This window comes from Charadrius vociferus, unplaced genomic scaffold (assembly GCF_000708025.1).
Source record: "Charadrius vociferus isolate BGI_N301 unplaced genomic scaffold, ASM70802v2 scaffold359, whole genome shotgun sequence".
Classification (NCBI taxonomy): Eukaryota; Metazoa; Chordata; class Aves; order Charadriiformes; family Charadriidae; genus Charadrius; species Charadrius vociferus.
The window spans coordinates 2474609-2489305 of record NW_009661369.1 but is presented as its reverse complement, the minus strand read 5'-3'; the positions used below and the strand labels follow the sequence as shown (position 1 = coordinate 2489305).

The window sequence follows — 14697 nt, the reverse complement described above, 5'->3', positions numbered from 1 at the left end:
GCGGCGACTCTCCTGCCGCTCGCTATCGCGATAGTGGGTGCCGTTCGGTTTCTGTCACCGTGTGCGTCCGGGTGTTAACATTGTGTTTTCCAAGTGGTCGGGGCTCACTGGGTGCGTTGATAGCGGTCACTGGTTTTGAACTGACAAAACCTGCTTGGATTGACCAAAAGGTACCTTTGGTTTGGACAAAAAAAGTCCAGGTGGCTCTATTTTTTTTTTTTTTTCTGTATCAAGTACAGTGATAGAACAAGAAGTAACGGGCACAAACTTGAACATAGGAAGTTCCATCTAAACACGAGAAGGGCCTTTACTTTGAGGGTAGTGGAGCACTGGAACAGGCTGCCCAGAGAGGTGGTGGAGTCTCCCACTCTGGAGACATTCAAAACCCGCCTGGACGCTGTCCTGTGCAACCTGTTGTAGGTGACCCTGCTCTGGCAGGGGGGTTGGACTAGATGATCTCCAGAGGTCCCTTCCAGCCCTGACCATTCTGTGATTTAGTGAAGTAATATGCTTAGTGTAGATTCTCTTGGAACATACAGGCTTCTGTAATGTCACTATATGAAACACATAAACAAAACAGGGGAAACTGTGTTTTGGCTTTCATTTGCATACAATGGAAACCTCCAGCAGTCACGCTGAGGTATGCATCTGTGGGGAGAGCTTTGTAAAACCCTCCCCCTTCTTAAAGCTCAGCAGAAGCCATCATCTTCCTGTCCTGGACAAAAAGGTGTGAGAGTTTAACTGTCAGGCCTTAATCAAATTAGAACTTATTTAGAGTGGAAAAACATTAAATACCACCTGTGATGGTGGAAATTTGCTGCTCAGTTACTGTCTAGCTTTGAAAATGTTTAAACTCTATAGGAACCACAGTTTATGATCTTATCGGTTTTCTAGACACGTGAGAACTCTCCTGTGGGAGCACAGGACTGGCTGCATCCTGGCAGAGCCGGGCCGCCTGGCCGTCAGGTTGCCAGAGCCACGCTCCATCCAGAAATGAGGTGCTCGCTTCAGAGTCACAGTAGTGTCTTGTTCAGGTAGCAATTCTTGGAGCAGACCTAAAATAGTGGAAGCCTTGTCTTTTTTTTTTTCAATCTTTCAAGTGCAGCAATGGCAGCATTGCTGTAAGTTAGGGACTGAAGCAGGTACCGGGGCATGCTCTTCTCCTTCGCATAACTTTTACTCGGGGAGATTCAAACAGAACTGCGCTAGAACTGTGCTTCCCCTGAGAACCATGCTGTAATCACAGGGTCAGTTCAGAGAATACGAGAAGATCCATTTTCCATTGCTAGCATTTGGACTAAGTCTATTCTTATCCCCGTATGCCTGACTCCTGCTACCAGGAGTAGTCATGCCTGTCTTTTTTCTCTTCCCCCCGCCTCACTTCTTGTCTTTGCCTTCCTGGATCAGTTCTTCTTATTTGCTCTTGTTCTAAGATGTCTTTATTTGGTCTCCTCCCTGTTCTTTATTCCTCTCCCCCGTAACGCCTGCGAAGTGGGTTTCCTTTAGCTTCCTTGTACATCTGATGAGGTCAGAGTTGTTTCTGTCTGACATCTGAGACTTTACCTTCCATAATGGAATTAATATACCTGTGGAAGTGAATGTTAACTTGAAATAGTTTAGTATTTGCTTCTTTTCCTGAGGTGTCAGACAAGATAGCTGTCCGTCAACAATGCTTGGAAAATGATTCATCTCCTAATCCTTTCCAGTTTGGTAGTGCTTATGGCAAAAGCACAATTTGAACTACTGAATCTTCTCTCATTTCTGTCATCTGATGGCTGCCCGTAAGAGATTTTGGCTTGTGTGGTTCTACCTCCCATCTTTCAACTGCTGAAACTCTGCTACTGTACAGAGAAAAAATTGAAGAAATGATCTGTCTTTGTCAAGGAAGCTTTTAAGTACTGGTCTTCAGGTGAAGAGCTGGAGTGGACAACTGAGAACTTGCTGACAAGTTACTTTTCAGCTCTGAGTGGGGCGTCTGAGAAGCTGTACTTAATACGCCCCATCTTTAGCTTTTTCTCTGTGCAGCTCATGATGAGCTTTCAAAGTAGCCTTCAAAAATGTTTTGAGGCATGTATTCTAAGTATCTTGCTAGGGCTCTAGGGTTCTGGATATTTATTTTTTTTCCATTGTTGTTGGTTTTGTTTGTAATTAACGTAAGTTCTTAATTACATCAGTCCCCTTTGATCTCTAAGTATCTGCTCCGCTTATCAATGAAGCATTGATTTGAAAAATAATAGAGGCATCTGAACTGGTACAAGCTTTCTAATAACCTAAAACTGTATATTCGAGATATTAATTGCAGATCATTTTATTATGAAGGTGATTATAAGCACAGAATTTAAATGCTGAACTTCCTCCCAAATTGTAACAAAACCTATTTTTATCCGCTAAATTTTATTTTTTTTAAATGGTGTATTTTAAGTCAAGTTAATAATAGCAGCAATGCGTTAACTGTATTAGTTTTGCTAGATTTATGATGAGAAGTTTTGTAGTTCTGTCCGTTAAAACTCCAGAAATCCCTTGGAATACATCCCTCATGTGAGAACAGAATATAAATGAAAGTCAGCATTTTTATATGGAGGTTGCTTGTTGGCCAAGGTGCAATCACTTCATAGGATTTTAAGAGTTTAGCTATTTTGGTTCTCTTAAAATGGAGCCAGATTTAATGCTCTGTAGTTCACAGAGGGAAAACTTCGTACTGTTCAAAAAAGCGTTTCACTTCTTCTGTGGCAGACTAACGTTTCTAGATCAGAAGTTTGCAGAAGATACTGAAATAGCATTTGTAAGTCAAAAGTTTGCAGGAAAAGACTTCTTAGTGTTGTAGCAGTGGGTGCTACTCCCTTTGCAAACAAAGCTACAGCAAAACAGGTTTTTCTCGTAGTGTTTATATTCTGATGAAATCTCCTTTCTCCAAGTGAAAAATGATTCTATTGAACTTTGTAGCTGATTCTGCTAATCCTGAATTGAGGTAATTAAGTTACATCACCTATTAGGATTATCTGTAACTAATAACGATGAATGTATTTGTATTTCTTGGTCTTCTGTATGTTTGGTAGTTTAAATTGAAACTGTAGTATAATTGAAACTGGCTTTTTGTTTGTTTTGTTTTTTAACTTTTCCAGCATTATCCATGTTTGGAACAACTGTTGGTCTTTATGGGATACCCTGGTGTGAGAAATCCCTGCTGTTAACTGTCTTAATGTCAGTTATTGGAGCTTCCATGGGAATTCTAGACACAGGTAAGGGACCACGTGGTCCGATAGTTCCTTCACCAAAGTAATTGGAAAGTTCAAGCTCACCAAAACTGTTGCTGGTATTTCATGTGCCGCATCTTGAAAGAAAAGAGGGGAGCTGTTTTACTTGGCCGGGATTCTTGGATTATTCTGGTCCTGAGACTTTGGGTGTTTGTGTCTCTGTAACGGGCCGTCCTTAAGGGGCGTGGGGAGCAGGGTATCTCTTGCTTCCTGGAGAAGATAAATACACGCTTCGGTGGGCAATTACAGATGTAAAGAAAGTGTCATGTGTTCTTTTGACAGTGTTTTATTTAAATTGCTCATCTGCAGGAAGCTGGTTGGGTTACTGTTCGTTAGTGCCAGCTGGAACTAAGGTAGTCCTGAGAAGCCCTGGTGTTTGAGAGAGAGATTCTCACAGTTGCGGTGTTGGAGAGTTGGCCACCTAAACCTGGCCAGGTGTCGCGAATGAGTGATTTTGGATCCTACACAGCTTCGAGGTAGCAGCAATTAAAGGTTTATTAACACTGTTACGGTAAATCACAGGATTAGGTTGTATAATATTTAACGATATTAACAGAGTGATTTAACAAAATTTGGTATAATCAAAACAGCGACTTAATTAGAGATTCAAGAATGGCAAGGTTCACATAAGATTTAGGACAGGGTTTCCTAAATCAAATCACACACAGACGGACAGGTATAGAGGTTAACCTATGGTTAGAAAAAGGAGATTTTTCTCTTTTTTCAAATTGTAGTAAATTATTGGTACCAAACAATCTTTGAACCTCGACAAATCTAATTGTAGTGAATTACTCACTCTTCTCCTTTCTTGACATTTGTCAGCAGACAGTCTTTGAACCCTTCTCCTTCATCGTTATCTTGTCATCAGATGATCTCTGACCCTCGTGAAATCTACCCTGACAAGTGTCTCAGCTCACGGGGGAGATACTGGGTCACAGTCTGCTGCAATCTTGGAGAGTTCAAAGTGTCTCACTTAGGATCGCTATTTGTAGGATCATGAGATGATTGATTTTGGTCAGTGTTTTTCCATTTTTGGCCACAATTCTTGTCGGGTAATTCTGGTACCTTCCAGATCGGGCTACGATCCAGGCAGCAGGAGTTTCAGGTATGGTTAGGGAGTGCCAGATTGTCCCAACTCACTGCACTTGTAACCAAGACAAGAATAGAATGTTGGCTTGCCCTGACGTTGCAACGTGGCCCTGGGGGGCTGCACCACCACACCAGGTGGTGTTTGGGGAGTCACAGCAGGCATGTACTGCTGTAGCTCACTTACAGAACCATGTCGTCCATCTCCCTGAATTAAAGAATATTTGCTTGACCAGCCTCATTTAGGTGTTTGGGAATATAAATTTATTCTGTGCCACAAGCTGTGCATCTGTGGCATGTGCATACTGCAAACGGCCTGGAAAAAACACTTTTGCAGGAAACCTGTTGAAAACCAATTTCTTAGTAGAAGCTTCCGATTGGAGGAAGATGTGCCAGTGAAGCTTTACAGCAAATGTCTACAGGTGCGGTTGGAAACGTCAGTGATACCAGAAGTATGAAAAAGGACTTCCCACGGAAGCTAGTTCATCAGGCGTGGCGTAGAAAGGATGAGTTAGTGATGGCTGGCTCTAGCAGGCAGTTTGGATCAGGAGGCGAGGCCACCTCAAGAGACCTAAGCACGCTTAGAGCTGACTGGGTAACACATACTTGCAGACGGGGATCAGGAAACAACCAAGAACATGTCAGCGGTGGAGTGTTCTGGTGTTGCTGTAGGAGGCGGTGGTGAAGCCGCAACAGGCAGCCACTCACCCGGCACCTCTCCAGTGACGTGCCAGCAGTGTGCTGACTTTTTTGGCTTACTCAGGGAGCCTGTGGTTGCTTCCTAGCCAGCAAGGTATGACTGGATCTGGTTGACCAGCTTCAGGGCAGGCTTATTTCTGAATAAGAGCTGGCTGATGAATTAGCCTAGCTGTACCAACAGCTCTGGAAGCATCCCAGCCAGGGCCTGGTTTCGGTGGCCTGGCTGATAGGCAACACAGAGGAGTGATGGGTGCACATGTGAAGCATCTGACCTAATTCTGCGGAGCTTGAGGGAGCTCTGTTAACACTGAAGAGAGCATGATACAGGATCCAGTAGTGAAAACGATGGTTTTGCGTGGCCCAGGTTAACCTGAGTGCAGAGGTGTATTTGTTGCCTCTGGTAGGATCGTTATACATGGCACTTAGTTTAAAAATTTCTTCATATGGGAAAATCCTGTCGGCTTATTGTGAGAATGCCTTCAGCGGGTAGGTGTGCTGCTTAGAAGTCAGACCTTTGAGGCAGGGAGACTTCCCACCAGGAGAAACAAAGAGCAAGGCGGTAGAGTGTAACTGAATTAATTTGGAAGCGTGTTAGTGCTGCGTGACAAGGGTTGCTGTACTGTAGCACAGGAATTTAGTTACTGTTCGTATTTTCCTGCATTCTTCTCAAGGACTACTTAAGGATGTCTCTCTGAGATGTTATTTTCTAGCATTATTGTTGATCTGAGGGTGTTGTAGTTTGGTCTGTGCAGTGGTATTATTTTAAACCTTTTCACTTCTGGAAAGTCATTTGAACGCAGTTGGGGTAGTCCCAGCCCATCAGAAGGAAGTGATTCTTGATGTTTCCCAGGATGTTGTTTAATGAGGCCCCTGATTCTTCGCGTTGTGCATTGTAGCTTTTAAAACTTACAGAAATGAGAAGCAGTTAAATTTGCTCTTTTGAATAAAGGCTGACATATGCTGCAAATTGTCAAGTAGGGTAATTAAGTACAGCCATTGTTGCTGGATGAAGCCAGTGTGTGGCTCTTCATTTTCACTGCTGTGAATCCCCTTGTAATGTTCAAGTGATCATGTGGGTTTAAGGTGCTTATGGGCAGAATTTCAGTTAACTACAATTTTCCTTATTGTATTTGCTAAACCTGGTATTATTGCAAATTGAATTAATAGCACAGGTTATGGTTGGGTTTGGTTTGTCTTTTTTTTTTACCTGCTATCTGGTTTCAGACTGAACTGACTGAATCCTCCTCTTTCGGATCTGCAGGTGGCAATGTGCTGGCACTGAATACCTGGGGAGCAGAGGCTGGGCCACACATGCAGGCCTTACACTTCAGTTTTGCTGCCGGCGCGTTTGTGGCTCCGATCCTGGCTAAAATGGCCTTGGGAGGCTCCGAATCTAAAGACTTTCCAGTGGCTGAAAACACAAACCAGTCTGTCTGGAGGTCTGTGCCGACAGCATCAGCTGCGTCAGCACTGAAACACCGTCTTGGTGCAGACTTTTTGTGGTCCTATGTTGTCATAGGGACCTATCTTCTGTTTGTTTCGTTCTTCTTTTTTATTTTGTATTCAAAGGGCAGCTCAGCTCGAGACAAATCCAAGGCTTCTTTGCAGAAGTGCATGTTTGCCAAATACCACTATGCCCTTATCACTCTCCTGTTCATCTTCTTCCTCTTCTACGTGGGAGCGGAGGTCACTTATGGCTCTTACATATTTACTTACGCAAAGGTCTTTGCCGAGATGAAAGAAAACGAAGCAGCCGCTTTGAATTCTGTTTTCTGGGGTGCGTTTGCCGCTTGCAGAGGAGTGGCAATATTCTGTGCCGCGTGCTTGTACCCTGGCACCATGATCCTGCTGAGCATCGTAGGCTCTGCCGTCTCCTCTTTGTGCCTGGCCTTCTTTGCGAGGTACCCAGCCTCCCTGTGGGTTGGAACCGCCGTGTACGGAGCGTCAATGGCCACCATCTTTCCCAGCGGCATTTCCTGGATAGAACAGTACACGGTCGTGCAAGGAAAATCGGCTTCTCTGTTTGTGATCGGCGCCGCGCTGGGCGAGATGTGCATGCCTGCCGCCGTGGGGTATCTTCAAGGGAGGTTTCACCACGTCCCTGTGGTAATGTACACCGCCGTGGTGACTTCTGCAATGACAGTTATACTCTTCCCGCTGATGTACAAATTGGCCAACTCTCCCGGTGAGAGCGACTTGAAAGAAAGGAGTGAGAGCGAGGACCGGAAAGCTTTGTTGTCAAACTCGGGGCTTAATGAGGACGAAGAGGATGAGGAGGATGCGGGAGAGTGGAACGAAGCAGACTTTGAGGTGATAGAAATGAATGACACACTGAGAAACTCTGTGATAGAGACCTCCCGAAAGATACCAGGGGACTCTCCAACCCCAGTCTCTCTCCAGCCCCATCTGGACGATGTATTGTGCAATTCTCCAGTGGTTGCTGGGGGCTCCCCTGGGAGAAAAAACGTGAATGTTGACCGGGAGAAGAACGATTAAAGTAAAAACTGACTTTCTTTTCTTTTTTTTTAAAGGGAAATGCAATTGAATTGCAGCTGTTCTTGAAAAGTGGTTCAAGAATCCTTTTATAGCAGCGCAGAGCTCAGCGTGTTCACTTCTGTTTGTCTGCCCCTTTCTCCTCTTTCATTTTCAGTCTACAGCGATGTGTCTCAGAGCGGGAGAGTCCACCGTGGTGTGAATGGGGTAACGTGATAAAATGTATAGACTATACTGAGAATGTTAAAACATGAGATGTTTTCTAAATGTGAGGAGTGCATTTAAGTAATATACGCTGTAACGAGAACTAACTAGGAAAGAAGGGGACTGCTCGGACCACTCAGTTTTTTGCAGGTGGGTGGAAGGTGCGGTTCTGAGGTGCTTGGTCACAAAACATCTCGAGAGAGGAGAGAAATGTGTTACCTGTGATGCTGAACTTTCTTATCTATCTCGTGAAAGAAGAATGTTTCTACTGCGTTGGAAGTTTGTGTGACGTAAACCAGGAAATCAAGTCAAATTTCAGGTGATGCCCAGTAGCTGTAAAGCAGTGGGGCTATTGGCAAACTATATAATTTCCTGGTTCTGTCACTAAGATGAGAAAAAATTAAAAATTAATTTTTAGGAGTGGAACCATGCCTTTGGGTCATTTAAAAGTGGAGTATGGGAAGGGGGACAAAATGGGTTGTATTAATCTGCTGTAATGCTTAATTCTGATTTACGAGTTGAACAGTGATGACAAATTTAAATAGGCTAAAGTACTTGTGATTGTATTTATGATTTTAATTACTGCACTACCAGTGAGATCAAGAAATGTATGAAGAAGATAAGATTATGTATAAACAGATTACTTAATATATGGTATTGACATAGAGCTGTGATATTTTTACGCCAGTTGTTTAAATTACGGTTATAATGACTTTTCTGGCTTCCCGTGCCAAGACTTTCACGTAGTGATGTGTTAAAATGAAAATCTGCAAATGAGAGGGAATTACTGCTGTGACAATCCTTTCAGGTTGCGCTGCACAATCACCTGCTCCGGGCCAGTTGGGTTGGTGCCATTTGGGTTTTGTTTCTTTGGGTTGATGATGATGTCCAGGCAGACTTTTCCTAGTGGAGCAGCGCTGGTTTGTATTTGTAGGTCCATTGCTGTTAAGGAGCAGTCCTGCCAGTGAGCCCTCCCCAGTAAGAGCAAAAAAAAGCAGCAGCTAATGGCAAAAATCTGACTCTGAAACAGTAGTTGTGCAATTTGTCTACTTGACACTCCAGAGTTGTAGGTTAAGTATTTTTTTTTTTAAGGCTGTGTGATCAGAATGTGCTCGTTTGTTGGTTTTGTTTTTTTTTTTTTTTTTTACTTTGCACTGTTATGAGTATTTTTCTTGCTACAAAGTTTAATTTACTAACAAAAGCCCTCTAGATGTAGCATAGCACAGGACCTTAGATATTCAGCGTATTTTCAAGTCTGTTTTTGTTCCCCCTCTTGTCCTCTGAGTGTGCAGCTTAGAACTTTGTGGCCTCTTCCTTTCTTCTGAGAAGTTAGTAAGAAGCAGGAATCAACTTGTAGTGAAAATGCTTGTTTTTTTGCATCTTGCCATGTTGAAGGGCCTCCCTCTCCCTCTGCTGTCGGCACTTAAATGTTGTGGGTTTTTTTTGTCCGATTCCTTTTTTTTTTTCTCCTTGTGTGTACATGCACTTCCGTGGCATCTTTTCTAGTGCGATGCATGGACCTGCACTTTAAAATACGGACTTGTTTCACTTGCTACAGAAGGATTCTTTTCTTTGCTTTAAGTAACGGTAAAAGCTTTTAAATATCAGGCCAAATCCTGTTCTAGGTACACGTGACAGCGGCATTTGATGAACAAGAGGAGTGGGTCTGTATGGCCTTGTGTGTTTCGTTGGTTCTGCACAATAACAAATGAAGTGGTGTGGCAGAGGTGGTGACGCAAGTGCGCACAGATGAAACCTGCGTTTCTGCAACTGTCCTTTTCCCTCCCGCGGGCTACAGTAACTGCGTGGCGTGTGTGGAAAGCAGCGGGACAAATCCCGCTGGTGGATTGGGAAAGGTGGGATTTGATAACTGCTTCTGCTCTGCCTTTTTGTGGGAGTTTTTCCCCTCAGTGGAGGGCCAAATTTCTTTTGGCCAAAACTGGGTTTAGCAGGAGGAACTGGTGCTGTGGCAACTCCCCACCGTAACCACAAGCCATAGGCTTTACCTGAATTGATGGCGATGTAAAAAAAAAAAAAAAAAAAAAAAAAAGTTTCCCCATACATGACATCACATTGCCAGAAGAAAATGGGTTTAAGAAACACACCTGGCAACCACGAAAATTTTAAATAGCCCTCAGTTCATATGCTTATCTTTGGAATGAAATTCCAAATTGGAATGTCCTGTAGGTAAGATTGTTCTCAGGGATAGTTTATGCAACTTGCATAATCAAGTACTAAAAAAGCAGAAAAAGAAACTAACGCCACATTGGGAAATATGCTGTAACCTCTTTGAATCTTATCTACTTATTGCTTATATATGTGCACTTGTTTGTGTTTGACTAAAGTCTTCCCAACAAATGTAAAAATACTGTGCAAAACAAAGATTTATTTTTTTTTTTTTAACTGGCTGTATTAATTCCTGCACGAGTCCCTTGAATCCATCCCCATTTTCCCCCTTAAAAGCAGGAGGCCTGTGCAGTAGGAATGGAGCAACGGCCTGGAATGCCAAAGTCAGAGCAGCCTTTTTTGCCAAAAGTACAGGCTCCAAAAAGCAGTGGCAGGAAGACAGAGTGGAACTCACGTAATTATCTTAAATCGTCTGATTGATCCATGGAGGCCTTTCTCTGGGTGACATCTAAATTTTGAGTTAGCTTAGTGAGCGCTTAAGAGCCTTCACTGTCTTAATTCTGACCTCAAACTTGAAATGGACTATGCTTAACAGAACTTGTTCTCCTCATCCCCTAAAAACATGCTTTTAATAGCAGGGGCTGCCCTTTAATGAAAATGAAATGTTTAAAGCAATTTAAGATTAAAACAGCTCTAGACATCCTTGACGTTCAAGGCCGAAGCTTTCCTAGTTCTTAGATTTTGGTGTTCCTCAAGGCTTGTGTTTAGACAATGAATGTTAGTTGTCACGTGTTTAAATTTCCTTCCACAGTAAATTGCTTCCTGACATATACAGTTAAAGTGAGGATCTACTTACAGTGCCTTTTAAGTTACAGATCCTCCAGAAAGCTTAAACACTTAAACTTACATGTTACGATGGGTTGAAATTACTTGAAGTAAACTGTATTACTTTACCATTGCCTTGCTTATGCTAGAAGTCATCTCTGTGTTCAGGACAAGAGCTGTGGTCGGTGGATTAGGTATCTGAAATTATTAGGAATCCTGTTTTTGTCCATAAAAAGAGGGATGGGTTGAAGATGAGCGCTCGCCCCTTTACTCCGGTGTTAGAGGTAACCTCTTGCAGTTAAACATCATTTAATATTTTTATTTCTCCCCAAAGCACTGCCAAATGCTGGATTGTACCGCACGCGCTACCACCTTCCTCCTGGCATTTGCACTTCTATTGTGTGCGCGACCAATGCTAGAATGCAAAAGTAGGCAGAGTTTTGTGCCTTGATGGGTTTTTTTTTAATTTTAGTTACTTTGCATAAAAGCACATCGCAATCTGTGGGTGTTCTATTATATATTTAATAGTTTTTCTTCTGCTTGGTGTGGGTTTACATTGTACTGTATCATGTGAAATTCAATAGACTGACTTGTGTCTTGAATGTAATAAATTTTTGACTGGAGAAGGCACTCAGGTTCCTTGATGTAAATAAAGTTTTGTTCTATTTTTCAAAGCTACTCTGGACTTCTAAATTTAAAACTTACTCCCGTTTTGGCTAACGGAAAACTGGAAGTGTTTCCCTTATGGTTTGGGGAAGGCCTCCAAGAACCGATACCGGGGTTTTAGATCCCAAAGCTTAAGCTGGAAACTCTTTTGTGGATTCTTAAGTTATTTGAGCAGTCTTGTTCACATTTCTAGTTGTGTGCCAAATGAGGGAAACAAAGGTGCCCGCAATTGAGGGTAAATATAAAAAAAGCGTATAATTTTTACCATATCATTTTATTCAACTTTAATATGGTTTCCATTATTAACTTCTAAAACAAAATGATTTCCAGTTTAGAAAACAATGCACTGACCACATAATTCCTTTTCCATTTTATACAGTTATACAAATATTCTAAATACACATTTTGTCAAGATGGTGGCAAATAAGATTTAACTGTACAGTACATAAGGAAAGAAAATATTTTAAGCATATTTAGAAGCAATAGAAATGTCTATACAAAACAAGCAAAAATGGAATAAAATTTTATATTTAAAGTATTGCAACAGTCCCACAGGTTTGTAACAAAAATGTCTTTGCACAGTTCCTCACAATGCCCCATTAATAGCTAAAGCAAGACAGCAATTTTTAGAAAATAATGTTTCAAAATGCTACACATGGTACTACTGCTTGCACAGTCTGATCAAAATAACAATCTACTTGGAATCGAGCAAAACTTAGGAGGAGATATACCAACCGACTTTAAAATTATCTGTATAAAAGTCATTGCACATTATTTTACTCAGTTGTTTGAAAAGTAAAAAAGTGTATTTACAAAATATTTCGCAGACAAAATTATAAAGTGAATGGATAATATATAAGTAACACGTCTTGATACTGACAGTTCAAGAACACACACTAATGGGTTTGTTGTTTCAAGAGGTTTTCAGTGCTCCTTCCTCCAGGAAGTAAACTTGACTTCTACTTTGAAATGGATTTACAAGATGTTACACGTAGCTATTTCAACATCAGCATTATAAAACAGTATGTTAGAAACATGAAAGAAAGAAGAAATTTGTACATCTTAAAAAGTGAGCTATTCATAGGTCAACAAATGTAGTTTTTATCTTTTTAGTTAGGTTAAGCGTTCATTATTCTTCAGATAATAAACCCAACAGTTAAAATGGAAATCCTGGACTAGATGAGAATTGAAAAAGCACCATGCACAATCGTCTTAGTGTGGTAAACACTGAAAAAAAAAATAAAAATAGCACCTGGAATCCTGTAACAGATCATTTAAAACTGGTCAAGTAGCTGGCGAAGATACGGTGCCTTTGACAGTTCTCTGCTTACTCTGGAGAGCTTGAAAAGTACTGGACAGTTGAGGGAGACGCACTGGATCTGGCGATCAAAGCAGCCTGTACAGTTCTTGCATATCTAGAGTTCATATAAAAAAGCAAACCAGATTATTTTAAACTTAACACAAGCCAAGGCATAAATCACTTGGGACTATCACCCCCCCTCCCCCCGCCCCCCCGTTGTATGAGCAGAAGAGGCAGAGCCCCGCGGCAGCCAGCACCAAGCTGTTCCCGAAGGCAGGGAGATGCCAAACAGCTCCGCTCCCTGCTGCCGCCTCTCCTGCCCCTGCCAGGCTGCCCATTTCCCTGCGGGTGCCGGCCGGCATCGCCACCGTGAACTGGGCAGAGATCAACAGCTGGATGTACCGCTCTGGTTTCAATCCTGCTAACTAAGTTTTACTTGTATGTGGAAAAATAAGGTAAATAAGTCAAGTGGATTTAAGTGGGGCAGCGTGTTAAATCCGTGATAAACTTCTCCTGTATAAAAGTTTTGTAATGAAAAAAGACAAAACTGTTATTCTGCACTTATTCTCTACACAGGAAAGGGATTTAACAAACTACTTCTGTTTCAAGATAAGCTTCAATTAGAGTTTTACTTTCCAAGTCAGAGCTGATCAATCCCAAGACAGAAATACATATGCAGGCGGGTTCCACTGCTCTCCTCCTCCATGGAACTGCTCATTACTGTAGTTAATGCTGCTTGAAAGTACTTTTAACATGAGATACCTGATGGAATAAAATAGCAGCAGGCACAGTTTTTCCCAAAGGTAAGCTTCAGGAAACTAAAGAGCTCTGCTTTGCTCTTTTATTTTTAATCCTTTCCAGTATCTGCCACCTCCAACAGTTTTTCCAAACACTCAGAAATTGGCTTCCAACCACACTTGTGTTTTGTAACGTCAAAACTCTACACAGTGTTATCCTACCATTCGCATAGTTTCAACAACAAATGAAAATCGCATCCTTTGCCTTTAAAATTAGTTCTTTTCCTTCTTTCCATGTTAAAATTATTTGGGCACCAGTGACCTGTAGACCAGAAACTCAAACTGACAGCAGCTGGAGAGGAGCAGCCCCTCGCGGCCAAGTCCCACATGTGGTACCCTGAGAGGATACCAGTTCTCTGACCTGCAACCGTGACCAAAAGGAACAGGATGTAAAAAGGGTTCGTTCCAGGTTTGTAACCACTAGAAGAACCTCAGAAATAAGTCTGCCCTAGTTCTTCTGAAAGAGGCTGTGGCTGGTTTGAACGCAAGAGACCAAACTAAGTGGTATCTGAGACACTTTCTAAGATCAGTTTGTGTAGAGGGGAGAAGTCATTGACCTTAATCTATGGCAGGTAATTTTAAATTGCATTTTAAAATAATGTATGATTTGGTGTTACATCAGTTTCCTGCTGGCTCTGGCATGTTTATAATCTCAGAGAGCCAAGAATTTAAGTTGTGAAGGATCTATACCTCTTTGGATTAAAATAAGACAGATGCTCTTAAAGAGAGGTTGACTCATGCGACACTGACTAGAGCGGGATCCCCGGCCCTGCTGACCTCTTGCAAGGGACAAGAGAATGTTCTCATCAAACCCACTGATCCTTCCGTGAGGCTGGAGCCATCTGCCAAGTTCTGATTTATTCCAGAACAAAAACAACGTAAAAGGTTCAGAGTACCGCAGGAAAACTGCAGAACATGCATCACCTTCCTTTACTGCCATTTACAATGCAGATCAGAGCAAATATTACAAAATACAGCAAGAAATAGAAGTCCACACCTTAGCAATGCAATATTTATGAACAGTGAATTATAATGGTTTTCTAGCAACAGAGCCCCGTGGGAGCCTACCAAATCAATGCCAAGACTAGAGGAACATTTATAGCCCTGCAATTCCAACAAGCCTTTAAAATGGTTCACATGCTAGTGCTAAAAATAAATTCTATCAAAAATATTTATTCATTATAAAATACGACAGTACGAAAATTAGGTGAGGATATGCATATGTTTCTGTGAGGGGAGGCATTCC

At 42.0% G+C, this 14697-nt stretch overlaps 2 protein-coding genes across 2 annotated transcripts in view; one reads left to right on the top strand and one right to left on the bottom strand.

Annotated features, from left to right (window-relative positions):
- KIAA1919 (KIAA1919 ortholog) overlaps positions 1-7535 on the top strand; it is an 8363-nt gene extending 828 nt beyond the window's left edge. Inside the window, exons 2-3 of the mRNA XM_009893625.1 lie at positions 3123-3239; positions 6301-7535. Of these exons, the coding sequence (XP_009891927.1) occupies positions 3123-3239; positions 6301-7535 (1352 nt within the window). The remainder of the gene's footprint in view (positions 1-3122; positions 3240-6300) is intronic.
- Positions 7536-11612: 4077 nt separating this feature from the next.
- The window catches only part of REV3L (REV3-like, polymerase (DNA directed), zeta, catalytic subunit), a 155860-nt gene continuing 152775 nt past the window's right edge, over positions 11613-14697 (bottom strand). The window contains 1 exon segment of the mRNA XM_009893624.1: positions 11613-12769. Coding sequence (XP_009891926.1) covers positions 12629-12769 — 141 coding nt within the window. The 3' untranslated portion in view covers positions 11613-12628.